This window comes from Peromyscus maniculatus, chromosome 14 (genome assembly GCF_049852395.1).
Source record: "Peromyscus maniculatus bairdii isolate BWxNUB_F1_BW_parent chromosome 14, HU_Pman_BW_mat_3.1, whole genome shotgun sequence".
Lineage (NCBI taxonomy): Eukaryota > Metazoa > Chordata > Mammalia > Rodentia > Cricetidae > Peromyscus > Peromyscus maniculatus.
In genome coordinates, this window is record NC_134865.1 from 30,294,909 (window position 1) to 30,308,882 (window position 13,974).

Sequence of the window (13,974 nt, forward strand, 5' to 3'; positions counted from 1 at the left end):
CATGTCTGCCTGCATGCCACCATGCTCCCCTCCATGCTGATAATGGACTAAACCTCTGAACCTGTAAGCCAGCCCCAATTAAATGTTTTTCCCTTATAAGAGTTGCTGTGGTCATGGTGTCTCTTCACAGCAATAGGATCCTAACTAAGACAACCTGCCTAGGAGTTTTTGGCCAGGAAGGCCCCAGAGGTCTCCGCAGCTCTAGAGATTATTGCCAGTCCAGAATGAGATGGTAAGACTCCACTGATGAAGACAACACACGATTCCATTGTAAAACACAAAGAAACCGTGACAGAACTGAACTATCAGCTTTCTCTCTGCTAGTTAGCTTTCATGGTGCTGGAAGTTTCTGTGCAGGCAGCTGCGGGAGAAAAATCAGCAACTGTCTATCCAAGCTTTGGATTTTGCATGGTACATTACAGATGTGTGAGGTAAGATGTGCCATCTAGTGCAACAATGGCACAAATTGTACGGGAGACAACTAATTGATTTCTGGTTGGATCCACAGGGGCTTCCCATGCGAGCCCAAGATGAGACAAGCCTCTGGACCGCCAACATTTCAACCCCTCCACACCACTCCAGTTCAATTCAGGCTTGGCAGACGTACCTTCTTTCCAGACATTCTCGTTTACAAAACATTGGTTCAGCATCAGGACCATAGACTCCTACAAATACTTCTAGCTACATCACCCTAACACATCCCATTTCAAAAGTAGTTCAAGGGGGGCAGTTACAGTTCAGTGATTTTTAAAACTACATAATGTTCTAGTTTATCCTTTAATATATAGTCAAGACTTTTAAATATTACAGAAGTAACAGGATCATGAACCGTATCTGCCAACCACTCAGCACAATAATTATTATCACTCGGGCAATTCCATTTCACTTGCCCTTTCAGAATTCATTCCTGGAATACAAGCATTTTCACTTCATCTCTGAATGCGAATGAAAAGCTTGTCTCATTTTTACCTGTTATTTTTAGTGAATGTTCATGTATCAATATTTCATTGCTGTTATTTAATCCAATATTGAAATCCCAATAAAAATGTCACTGCAGAGGGGAAAGGCTTGTGAGGCTTCAGCGGTACACAAAGAGCTACAGGCAGCTAAGGAACACTGAGATGGTCGCCCCAGGAAAGGGCCACTCACTGGTTATTCACTACCATGTGGTCAGCCCTGAAAACACACACATACAAGTGACATTATACAGACTGAGCAGGTAGTATGCATACATTAAGCAACACACACACACACACACACACACACACACACACACACACACACACACACAAACACACACACATACACACACACACACACACACACACACACACACGAAAGAGGCCATGAATTTGAGAAAGGGGTGTACACAGGAAGAGCTAAGGAGAAGAAAAGAAAGGGAGAAGTGGTGTAATTATATTATGATCTCAAAAGATAAAAAAAATGTATGAAAAATCCATAAAAATCAGTGCAAGAGGATAGCGGTTGAGACCAGTGACCACAGCAAAGAGGGAAGAAATGTCTGCGCTGTCTGCTCTAGATCCTCGGCAACGTTTGTGTTGTGCGCCTCTCTCAATAAGTAAGCAAGTCCCATGGCCTGTACGATATGTGTGGCTGGACAACACCTCCCAAACCCTTGCTATATGACGCATACTATTCTTAACACTCATTTGAATGTTTTCATGGTAGGCTGTAAAAAAAATCTAGGTCATAAATGCAAGTATTCTCTACACATTCTTCAACCAGTTGGTAATAAAATAATCAATGAGTAACTCAGGTTTCCAGTTCATGTGAAGCATTTCCTGAGTTAAAGTTTTTTTTTTTTTTCACTGAAGTTAAAAATACCCTGAGGAAATAATGGAGCCGGGATCACTGTCTTTATGGGCGATGTTTGAGCCCTCGGGCTGTCTCTAAATCCCTAAGCAGTTTTCTTTTTTTATTATGACAACTGTAAAATTTGCACACAGGTATGCAAACATTTAAAAATCTGTCACTAAAATATAGAAATAAGATGTAAAAACTTCCATTTGCTCATTGAGATAGAGTCTTCCTCTGTAGCCTTGTTCAATCTGGGACTTTCTATCCTTCTGCCGTGGCATTGTCTGGGAAGGGGTCACAGGTGAGCGCCATCCTGCCTGACATGCTCTAAAATCTTTGCTAATGTTTTATTTTGTGTTGTCTTATGATTTTGGATCTTGGATCCACAGAACAGAATTGGCAGTATTCTTTGGTTTGTGGCTTTTTATTGTTGTTATTTTGATTTTCTTCCTAAGGACTGAACCATGCATGCTGGTCAACTACTCTACCAGATATCTTTTTAGTTTTTATTTTGAGGCAAGATTTCTGTAAGTTGCCAGGGCTGGCCTTGAACTCACTCTGTAGCCTAGACTGGTCTTGAACCTTTGACCTTCCTTCCTTGGCATCATAAGCCCCTGGGTTCACAGGTCTTCTGAGTCATCAGTCCTGCCACTTCAGCACGGCTCACATTTATTATTGACCTGTGCTTCTTCCTGCTCTTAGGTTTTATTGCACGGGTACTTCATTTGTTCCTCCAGTACCAGTCCCCTCCTACCCTTACCAAGTACCCACTCGCATTCAGTCCATGCACATTTTTCCATGCTACATTTCAAACGTTTTACAGACATTTACAAACATGCCAGTCCATGACATTCATCTTTATCAATGTAAGCATGCTTTTTCATTGCATAAATTCATTGCTCTATTTTATCTGACTTTATAGTTTTAGAACCTGTTCCTTCCATGATGTTCTTGCCTCTGACTTTGCCTATCTTCCTTCTCACAAGCATCCACCCCAACACTGCAACCAAACCCTTCCTTATTCTCCTTGTTTCCATCCAACTTCTGGTTTGTTCATCTGTCTTTGAGGAGCAAGGTCCCACCTAGCTTTGAGTTAGACTCTAACTCATGATGTAATTGAAGATCACCTTGAATGTCTGCTGATGCTTCCACCTCCCAAATGCTAGAAGGAGGTCTGTACCACCACGCCACGGTTGTGAAGAGCTGGGGATTGAACCTAGGGTTTCACGCATGCTAGGCGAGCATTTTACCAGTTGAACTACACCCCAGTCTGCTTTAACTTTCTTCCTACCACAAATATGTTCTGGCAAGTTTTATTGTCCATGTCTCCTGATGTATCTAGGAAGGGCATCTGGGAAGCACTCCTACACAAACAGAATTTGGGAGCACAAGTATTAGTTAAAATATTAGTGTATGCCTGCAATTTCCACCAAATTTTGCCAGAATACTTCCCAAATTGCTCCATCATGCCAGATCTGCCCCACTTCCTTCCTTTCCCCACATTCTCACTGGACTCTGATGGTCTGGAACTGGAATCTTTTCTTCCAACTGCAAATAAACTGATAGTTATAAAATAGTGTCACAAATGCAGGACACTCACAGCAGTTGCACTGTTGGGGTTCAGATTCTAGGTTTACATCTAGTGTTTGTGCAGTTCTGCTCCTGTTTTGTGTCTGTAACAGACAAATGCACAACTCAGTGCTGCTGTAAGGAACAGAACTGTGTTGAAAAGGGCTTGGAATGATCCTGCTAATATCAAGCACATGGATATTGCCTCTCACATCCTTCCTTTCATTAATGACTATTTTTTTTTGTTTATTTTCAAACAAGGTCTCACTATATACAGCCTTGGCTATTCTGAAACTTGCTGTTTAGACCAGTCTTTCGTCAGACCCTCAGAGATCCACCTGCCTCTGCCTCCTAAGTGCTGCGATTCAAGACATGTATAGTTGTTTGTTTATGTATGATGTTCAATTATAGTGTTTAAGTTTTTTAAAATCTGAAATATGATTTACAGCTGTATACTAATTTGTGAACAAATGCTGAGATAATGCCACATCTCAGTGGCAGATGATAAAATTTGATCTTCAATTCATTCTTAGTTTTCTGTGGAAAAATATGTGAGCATTGATAAGCTTCATAAAACAAAACAAAAACAAAACAAAACTAAACAACAACAACAGAACAGTGAGAATGTGCCAGATCAAAGGGAGACATAGCAGTTTATATTGAAAGTTACCTAGTAATAATTTTATGTGTGAAAAATACTGTGCTTCAACTCAGTATCTAAACAAAGATTATTAAAATGTCACACTGAGGAATGTGACTATCAGTTTGGTCAAAGATTAAATTGCTGTATGACATGATAGCACAAATATATCTCACATGGGGCAAAAGTCCAAAGAGGAAAAGAGATCTGCCATTTTTCTAACAGAGCAGATGGGAATGCTCTTGAACATGAGATCAGGATGGCTTCCTCGGGAAAATACATGACACATCTGCAAGCCCCACGAATGGAAAACTGAATTTTATCATACATAACTATGATGAGAACACATATGCAAACAGCATAATGTTAAATTTCCAGGAGAAATAAGAGTAGGTAACAAATCCATAGAATGATGTTCGATTCATTACTAGTAATCATAGATATTCAACTTCTAAAAGATGAATAGACTTTTTTATGCATCAGATTGGAAGAGATTTTTTTTCCAAATGCAAGTCACTTAGAATTTAGTAATCAAGTATGGAAAAAATGGCCATGGTTATATTGATTTGGAGAATGTAATTTGATAATATCTTAAAACGCTAGCCAAGCTCATGATTAGTATTCCACACTCAGGAGACAGAGACAGGAGGGTCAGGTGCTCGGGGTCTTCCTTAGTCTCATAGTGAGTTTGAGGCCATCCTGGGCTGCAAGAGATCTTGTCTCAAAAAAAAAAAAAAAAACCAACGTTTTTTTAAAACATAGATGTGGAATGCTTATAATTAGTATTGGAGAAGCTAAGGCAGGAGGATCAGGATTTGAAGGCCAGGTACATAACAGGACCCTGACTCAAGTAACAAAACCAAACAATTAAAAGTCATTTATCCTAATAATTCTATTTTTAGAAGTCTACTTTACAGAAATAATATTGTACACATGCAAAGAACAGCATGTATGGAAATTTATTTCTTGAGATATTGTTAAAGGAGATGCATTTTGAGGCAGTTAGAAGTACACAAATAAGGAAATATATGAACATATGAAGTCATTTTTTTCAATGAAGTAAATGTTTACGTACATACCTAGAAGGAGCTTCGTAATTAAATGACATTCATGTCTTTTCATGTATAATGGAAGCCATACGCCAACATGTACTTCCTTTTGATTCAAATGCCTGTGGGTCGATGTGGATATTCACGTTAATGTGAACAACATAAAAGTATCGAGAACCGTATTTGTTGGCAAGAACAAACTTAAGACCTTAATCTGCACACATTTAACAATCCTGTAACAATCCTATCACTTGGTACCTTTAGTTTAGATCTCAGAACATCGAGTTTCAGAGACACTTTCTGGCAGCTGCTCGCCTGGAACTGGCACACTGTGATTTCAGAGAAGTCACAACTGGACCTGGCAAATGGAGCCAGGATAGCCGCCGCCAGAACCCGTGCTCCCGCCACTAACACGGTGAAAGGAGCATGTGTGAGCAGAGGGACAGGTGGGCAGACAGGCAGTTCCTGGTCACATCTGAGTCATCTCAAAACTTTACAAAAATATGTATCAGTTTGTTGAGAAAATATAATGAGTTTTTAATGATGCAATCTCTTAGACATAGGATTCCATTAACCAAAGACAGGCACTTGCTTTTTATAAAATACATTTGCTGAAATAAAAGATAATGAGAAAGATGTGATTATAGACAACACAGTCATAAAGAATTAAGTTTTTAAACGTTTACATATTATATACTACATATATAATATTTTATATTATATAATAAATATTTATAATTAGATATATATAAATGCTTTTTGTAATTTTTGGTTTAAAATAGAGTCCTCTTTGGCTCTCAAATTACACAGAATCATTTATATATACTGTCAGACTTTCTAAAAAAAAGATAAGTTTAAAAAGAAAACATCTTATTGTTTTCAGGCCCACTCACCCCCCTCCCCCAAAAGGTCCAGGTGTTATAGCCACAAAATTACCAATCAACACCTACAGGGTCATCTTAAGGCCTCAATTAAAAAAAAAAAGTGATCAGTGTTTATCCCAGGTTGTGTGTTCATTACCTTGATCTTATCTGTATTTGGTAATTTCAAATTCGACTCCAATAAACATGTGTGCGTTAGTTATGTTTCCTGTGACAAAATGCCAGACAAAGGCACTTAAGAAATGAAAGTATTATTTTGGTTCACATTTCAAGGGTACAGCTCATCATGGCGGAAAGCATTCCTGTCATGGAGGAAAGCATTCCTGTCATGGAGGAAAGCACTCCTGTCATGGAGGAAAGCACTCCTGTCATGGCGGAAAGCATTCCTGTCATGGAGGAAAGCACTCCTGTCATGGCGGAAAGCATTCCTGTCATGGAGGAAAGCACTCCTGTCATGGCGGAAAGTATGGTGGCAGCGGCTTAGGCAGCTGCTTGCGTTGAATCTGCAATCAGGAAGCAGAAAGGGATGAACACTGGTGCTCGGCTTGCTTTCTCCTTTTTCTCAGTCCAGGACCCCAGCCCGTGGAATAATGCCACCCCCGTTCAGGGTGCTTCTTGCCACCTCCATTAATGAAGTCTAGCCCTTCATAGACATGTCCGGGAATTCCTCTCCAATCTTATTGTAGATCCTGTCAATTTGACAATATTAACCACCAGAATGTGTAACTACTGTAACAGTTAAAAATGCACAATAAAAATTGCACAGAAAGTAAAAAAAAAAAAAAAGTTCTTCTTCATCTATAAAATCATTGCCAGGCAGATCTCTGTGAGTTCAAGGCCAGCCTGGTCTACAGAGTGAGTTCTAGGACAGTCACCAAAACTACACAGAGAAACCCTGTCTCAAAAAAACAAACAACAAACAAAAACTGTCCCAGTATCCCAGTGACACAGAGCTCCTTTGGCAAAGTATCCTGCCCCATCATGAGTGTGGGGTGTCCAGGAGGGTTGCTGAGTGACTTACTGACACAAGAGAGGGACAGTGTGGACACAGAGGAGTCACGGGTTCTCTTCACTAGAAGTCAAAGTATAGAGTTTCCTGAAATGTGTAAAACAAACCGGACTGGTTTACAGAAGCCCTGTGACTTCTGAGAAGTCTCAAGATGCCAAGATAAGGGGAAGCAGAGTGACTGGAGTGTCCGTTGTATTACTCAGTGTAGACTCACCTGAAGACGTGCAGATGGGGAGGAAGAAGGACACCTTCTAAAGGAAGTGAGTGACCTCTGGCTAACAGGAGTAAACCAAGCAACTTTGAAGAACAACCTTTGCTTTCCTTTAGGTGAATCAATTCACCTTATTTTGTAAGTATCTTGGGAAGAAAATGTTTGTCTGGTCATGCTTGACTTCCGTCCTTCTCCACAATCACACTCCTGGCGTTTAAACGTTGCTGACAGTTTCCTTGAAAATCTGAAGTGGTTTCTTTCTCATGAGTTGGTTAAGCTGGGGCTACAACCAGACAGGGCATGTTAACTGTGACCACCCGTAAAGAGGCACAGCTGGAAAAGTTATACAAGAGAGAACCAGAGGATGCCACGGTGTCGGGCGGCTAAAGCTCAACTTCATCCCGTTACAACAACTTTTGCTTAAGGGATAAAGATGAGTGTTTTAAATTGTAAATCTCCGTGAAGATGAAACCGGTTCTGGTTCTCAACCTTTATTAGTGTCACCAGCACCCTGGGATAGGTAAACCTCACATGTCACCACGATGTCTTCTCTCGGGGGGCCAGGAACTGACTGAAGGGTAGTCATAAAGTACCTGACAAAGTTTACATGCAACCACCAAACAACTGATCTGTGCTAGGTTGCTTTTAAAAGCATCATCAATACAAAGGGTTGAGCCGAATAGAAATAAAGATTCATGATGCTGCTAATGAATAAAAGAGGAATATCATGACAGCGTGCCTTCAGCTCACAGAACCTCCACCTCAGGACTGAGCCATGAACCATGCCGCCATTTTACCAGTATTGTATTAATGTTAAAATATCCTGCTCACAAGGGGCAGCACTCAAGACCTTTACTGAAGCTTAAAAACAGAAACCAAACCAAAACAAAACAAAGGAACCCAAAAGAAAATGCCCTTCTAGGGCCGGAGAGATGGTCCAGCAGGCAGAGGTGCTTGCCACCTGAAGGGACAAGCTTGATAATGTGAGCGTGATCCTGGGGCCCCAGTAAAGGTGGAAAGAGAAAGTGACTCCACAGAACTGTCTTCTGACCCTCACATGTGCACCATAGTACTCATGCCTTGCCTCTGAGTAACCACAACAACAATGATAATAATAATACCCCCCCCCCACTACCACCACTGAAACTTGTAATTTGCTTCTTTGGGCTGGCTGGATAAAATACACTCCCCCAGAGTGCATTTCCACTTGAATCGCCAAGCTTTACAAAGGGCGTTTGCTAATTATTAACAGTGTTTATTGACGGTGTGCTTGGGCTTGCCATGCATAATCTTTGAATCTTCACAACCCTCAAGTATCCTGACCCCAGGCTCCGTGTTTATGCCTGCAAATGGTTTGGCTAATAGAACGTGAATCATTACAGTTTAGCCAAAGGGCCAGTAAAATAAATGTATTTTAATTGTATTCATTTCATTATTTATAATAAAAGGAAAGTCTTAAGTAACATGTGTGAAGCACCCCCCCCCCCCAGTGAACTTCCTGTCATTCACTTGTGTTTGGTTTCAACAACTGTGGCTGCTACACAGTGAATAGAAATATGGGGACTGTCTCCACACATCGTATGTCACAAGCAGCCTTACATGTGTGCTGTAAAGATGTTCAGACTGTTAAGAAAAAGATAAGACTGTGGGGACTCAGTATCTCATTTTGAAGTGGTAAGACCCAAGGTTTTTGCTCAAAAAAATTATTTTGTATTTTGTAACTCAGAAACAGCTATTAGCACATTTCTGAGGTTTAATAGGAGATCAAAACATTCTTGGAAGAAGAAATACATGAGGAGAGACCAATGAATATACTTTCAGTAGTTGATTAGACTGTTTTGTGAGTGGATGTGATGAAATATATATTGAGGTTTTATTGTATGATTAAGGGGGGGATTTATTAAATCTCTCAGGTCTTCCCTCCCTCCTTCTCTCCTTCCCTCTTTCCCTCCTTCCTTTCTTTCTTTCCCCCCACCCCCCGAGATAGAGTTTCTCTGTGTAGCCCTGCCTGTCTTGGAGCTCACATTTTCGACCAGGCTGGCCTTGAACTCAGAGATCTGTCTGCCTCTGTCTCCCAAGTGCTGGGGTTAAAGGTGAGAGCCACCACTGCCCCACTCACATCTTACTTTCTGTGTGTCCATTTCTGTCTGTGTGGGTGTATGCCCCGTGTGCAGGTGCTGGCCATCAGAAGAGGCTGACCTGTCTCTGGGAGCTGGAGCTACAAACACTTGTGAGCCAACCAGGGAAGGTCCTGGGAATTGAACTTGAGTCCTCTGAACCAGCAGCAAGTCCTCTTAACTGTTGAGTCATCCCCCCAGCCTCCTCTGTTAGGTCTTTTACATGATGGTCAAATCAAGAAGAAAACCTTTCCACGGTCTAGCTGTTTGTTTTGTTTTGTTTTTCTGGTGCTGCTGACCTGCAAGACAATATACTTTGTGTATGCAGGTGAATGCTTCGCATTTTTTCTATACAATTTTTTTTTTATTGCTACATCAATTTTTTAAGGTGTGGAGGCAGGTATAGTGGCACACATTTTTAATCCCAGTACTTGGGAGGGAGCGGCAGTTAGATCTTTATGAGTTTGAGGCCAGCCATGTCTACATGGTGAGTTCCAGGCCAACCAGGGCCATATAAGAAGACCCTGTCTCAAAAAATTAAAAGAAGAAAAATAAGAAAAGAAAAGAAAAAAAGAAATACCTTTTAAATCACGTCCTGTGCTTGAGGAATGACAAGCACTTAAGCCAGTCTTTAAAATTTTATTATTATTTTATGTGTGTGGGTGTTTTGTGTACATGCATGTCTGTGCTCCACATGTCTGGTGTCTGAAGAGAAGGGGCATTGGATCTCTTGGAACTAGAGTTACAGATGGTTGTAAGTGTGTCATGTGGTTGCTGGGAGTTGAGCCTAGGTCCTCTAGAAGAGCAGCCAGTGGCCTTAACCACTGAGCCATCTCTGCAACTCCAAGCCAGTTGTTTTCAGTACCCCATTCTAATAACTCACGAAGTCTCAATTGCATTATTTGACATAGTTACTGTTTTGAGGATTAGATGATGTGGTATTTCCACTTAGACATCAACTTTCCAGAACATCAACCTTGAATTAGTCATAAGGCTCCAAATCCCAAATCTTTGACTCTTGGTAAAAGACTCGTTTCCATTGGCTATTTCCCTGCGGGATGATAGAGTTTACAGATTGATGAAAAATAAGCACAGAATAATACAAAATCAGCAGTTCAGTCATACCTATCCAGCATGCACTATGGTGATGCCAGGGCATATTGAGATGTGAGTGGACCTATTCATGAGCGAAAGCTCCGTTCAGAGTGTTGTGACTGCTGGAATGGGAGAGCAGGGGATGGGAACACAGGGAGGACGCTGACTCACTGGGTCCAGGGAGGTAGTGACAGCAAAGGTGGGAACCTCCCTCTCATTAGGTCATAAAAAGCTGAAAATTTTGAATACATACACAGGAACACACACACACAGACAGAGAGACAGAGAGACAGACATGCAGAAAGAGACAGAGAGACAGAGGGAGACGATAGAGGCAGAGACATTGAAAGACCATATTTATCTTTCACTGTTCTGGTTAAAAGGGGAAGTAGCTAATAATGGTTGCTGATGAATAGCTCAACTTATAACAAAGGATGCCATCAGAACAGGAAAATTCCCATTTCTTAGGAGTCTCCCACTCCCCAAAGACGGTATACATAGAAACAGAGGGGCGGAGAAAGTGAGAGGGGTAGCTGCGGGTCAGAATGAACAGATCTTAAGTTGTTTCAGTCAGGGGTTTGGTCGCAGCCGTCATCAGCAAGCTAACTAACACAGACAGCACCGAGCCTGGTTGTGCTGGCATGCATGATGAAGCTTGTTTAAAGAGACTCACAGTGTTATTAGCAAAACCTAGACACAGTTCATTAAATAATTTCTTTGGAACTTAATTACCTTTGGGGAAGGCAGTTGGGTGAGATGCAGATGAAATTTTATTGCACATTTTGTTGTTTTTTGGTTGTTTTGAGAAAGGATCTCACAATGTAACCCTGGCTGACCTAGAGCCCTCAATGATCCTCCTTCTTCAGCCTCCTGAGCCCTGCATACTGGACGATTGGACAGACTCTGTGCTACTTAATTTTTAACACTTCGTGTATTACTTATTTTAAAATGCTCATTAAAAAGAAAATCTAATTGCGCCCTTACAATTAATGGCCTTCCAGGAAGTTCTGCAATTTGAGAAACATTAAAACAATTACATGAATAAAAACAATCAACTCTAATCTTTTATGTAGTTTCTGATTTGCGTTTTCAATAATAGGATTTTTTACTACATTAGTTTCTGAATGCAATAAAATGTATGCAAATTATTCTTTAGTGGGCAAAACCAAGAAGTGTCGGTGAAACAAGAACTGAGTGCCCCTAAGTCAGGTAATCGGTAATTCAAAAAGCAGCTAGAGCTTAAAATTAGTCCTGAACAGCCCAGCGCAGAGCATCCCCAGAGGGCTGTTGATGTGTTTTGCTGTGACTTTCTTGGCATCACAGGCAGGTGGCACGTTACCACAGTTCCCGGACGCCAAGGGATTAGCTGAGAGCTCTGATGCCAGTATCACGAATAGTTTGTCAGATTTTTATCTTTTCGAGAAAACCTGATGTACTATTGTACATGGCGTTTTACAAACCTATCCAAAGAAGTTTCCAGACCTATCCTGGCCACCAGGAGTCTTGGAGAGGCTGTCTAGCACGAATCAAAGGACCTCACAGTGCAATTCTTCGCGCTTGCCAAAGTGACAAAGTCATTCCAAGCCCTAATGGTACACGTTGTGGTCCTCATAGCTAGTCAGTCCTCCTACAATCCCCGGGGGGCCATCACAGGGTGAACCCGACCAGCGAAGGAACTGGAACCGCGGGTCCAGTGTGCACCGGCCTGGGTGCTGCGGGAAGAACCCACCTGTTGCCAGGTAGAGTGCCTCTTACAGTATTTATTTACTTATTTATTTGAGGAAGGAGGCAGTTCCTAAAGGGTTAGTCAGCCAGGTCCAATCTGAGATGCAGGTTCCCGCCTGGGGTCGGGCGTGGTCGTTGTTGGCTGCCCTCCGGGCTCCGCCTCCGGTCGGGGCGAGCTCCATAAAAGCCGGACGAGCAGGTCGGCTCTCAACCGGCGCTGCTTTGGGCTCAGGGCGCGATCCGAGGGAGTCTCCCCAAGCTCGGCCAGCATCGCGGGTACCATGGCGCAGGAGCTGCAGCACCCGGAGTTCGCGCGCGCGGGCCAGCAGGCGGGGCTGCAGGTGTGGAGGGTCGAGAAGCTGGAACTGGTGCCGGTGCCCCAGGGTGCCTATGGTGACTTCTACGTCGGAGACGCCTACCTGGTGCTGCACACGGCCAAAGGGAGCAGGGGCTTCTCCTACCGCCTGCACTTCTGGCTGGGTAAGCAGCGAGCAGCCCAAGGCAGACCAGGGTCCCCTCACTTGGGCGGGATGGGTGACACTCAGCTAGCACCCTCTCCTAGCCCCAGCTCAACTCCCGGCGGGCTGCAAACCGGGTGAGGTGAGTCACCCAGGAGGCTCACCCACTGGCCTTGACTAAGCCTCTTTTGGGGTTTCATGCTCATTCTTCTGGTTTTTTTCCCTTTAACCCAAACCCCGCTCTATTCCTGGGCGGCTGCCTGAGAGAAACCCGGGTGCTGGCCAAGTACTGAGCACCTCAGGCAAGCGCAGCCCTGGTTTCCCAGGCAGGGTGGAGATGAAGTCAAACATGTTTGTGGACATTTGCTGCAGCTGGAGAAAAAACTCTATGCCCAGCTCCAAACTTTTATTTATTTTTATTTGTTGCCTTGGGGGCATGGGCTTAGATTTCTCTGCTAAATAAGACTAGTTGATTGTGCCACCCCCAAACCAAGATTCTCCCTGCACAACACTGCTTGCGTGTTTAGGAAATGATACAGCCATCACCTTTTTAAAAAAAAATGCCCTATATGGCTGGTATATTTCTTTAGATAGGCTGCTTCGTTTAAAATTGTTCATTCATTATTCATCTGTTTTAACAAGGACACAGTGTGGACCAGAACGGCTCCTTTAGCGGTCGTAATTATTTTGAGCTGCCTTGGTGCCAGGTTTTCGGAACACTGGTCGTGTGTTCCACTTTCTCCACCTTCTACTTTTACCCGTAAACATCCTGAATGTTCAAGCTCTCCCTGTGAGGTCTGGTGCCAGTGGGCACGCCCTACCTGACAACGTGCCGGATAATCTGAGCCTTCTTTTCAAACTAGCTTGCCTTCTTATACTAGTGTTTCCTTCAGTGTATTTATTCTTGAGCCGGGGCGGGGCGGGGGGGGCACACACACGACGACACAAAGCCACCATTTCACTTTAATGTCTAACATCTGAGAAATTTAAGGAACAAGTAAAAACATTTAGAAGTGATTTCCTAAGCATTAACAGACGCTCTAACAGACGCTCAGATCGGGCATCTGAGACAGGAAACCCAGAGGGGAAGGTAGTGTATTTACAAGTGCCAGGTGCTTGGTTGAGGTGTCTGAGCTCGGGACTCTTTGCTGCTTCAGCTTGGAACACCACTCCAGGCATAACACACACTACACAGTGATCTGTGCTCGATTCATGAAACAGTGACCGGGGTAGAACAGCCTTCCCACTCCAAACTTGGGTCTGGAGTGGATGTATGTCTGAAGGGTCAACAGAGTGAGTTTAAATGGGAGAAAACTCGCTTGCTGTTCCCAAGCTTCATCGGAAGACAGCTCAAAGAAGGCTCAGAGGCCAATTCTTTAATTAAGTAAGCGTCTTCTTACCC

At 42.8% G+C, this 13,974-nt stretch overlaps 1 protein-coding gene across 2 annotated transcripts in view; it reads left to right on the forward strand.

The window, feature by feature from the left end:
* Positions 1-12,110: 12,110 nt before the first annotated feature.
* The window catches only part of Scin (scinderin), an 87,995-nt gene continuing 86,131 nt past the window's right edge, over positions 12,111-13,974 (forward strand). The window contains exon 1 of one of the 2 annotated variants that reach the window (XM_076550747.1): positions 12,111-12,128. Coding sequence is in view for 1 of the 2 variants with exons in the window: in XM_006982319.4 (XP_006982381.3) it covers positions 12,396-12,594 (199 nt within the window). In the remaining variant the exon portion in view is untranslated. Of the gene's footprint in view, positions 12,129-12,305; positions 12,595-13,974 lie in introns of those variants that run through there. The other variant, XM_006982319.4, reaches the window with a different exon arrangement.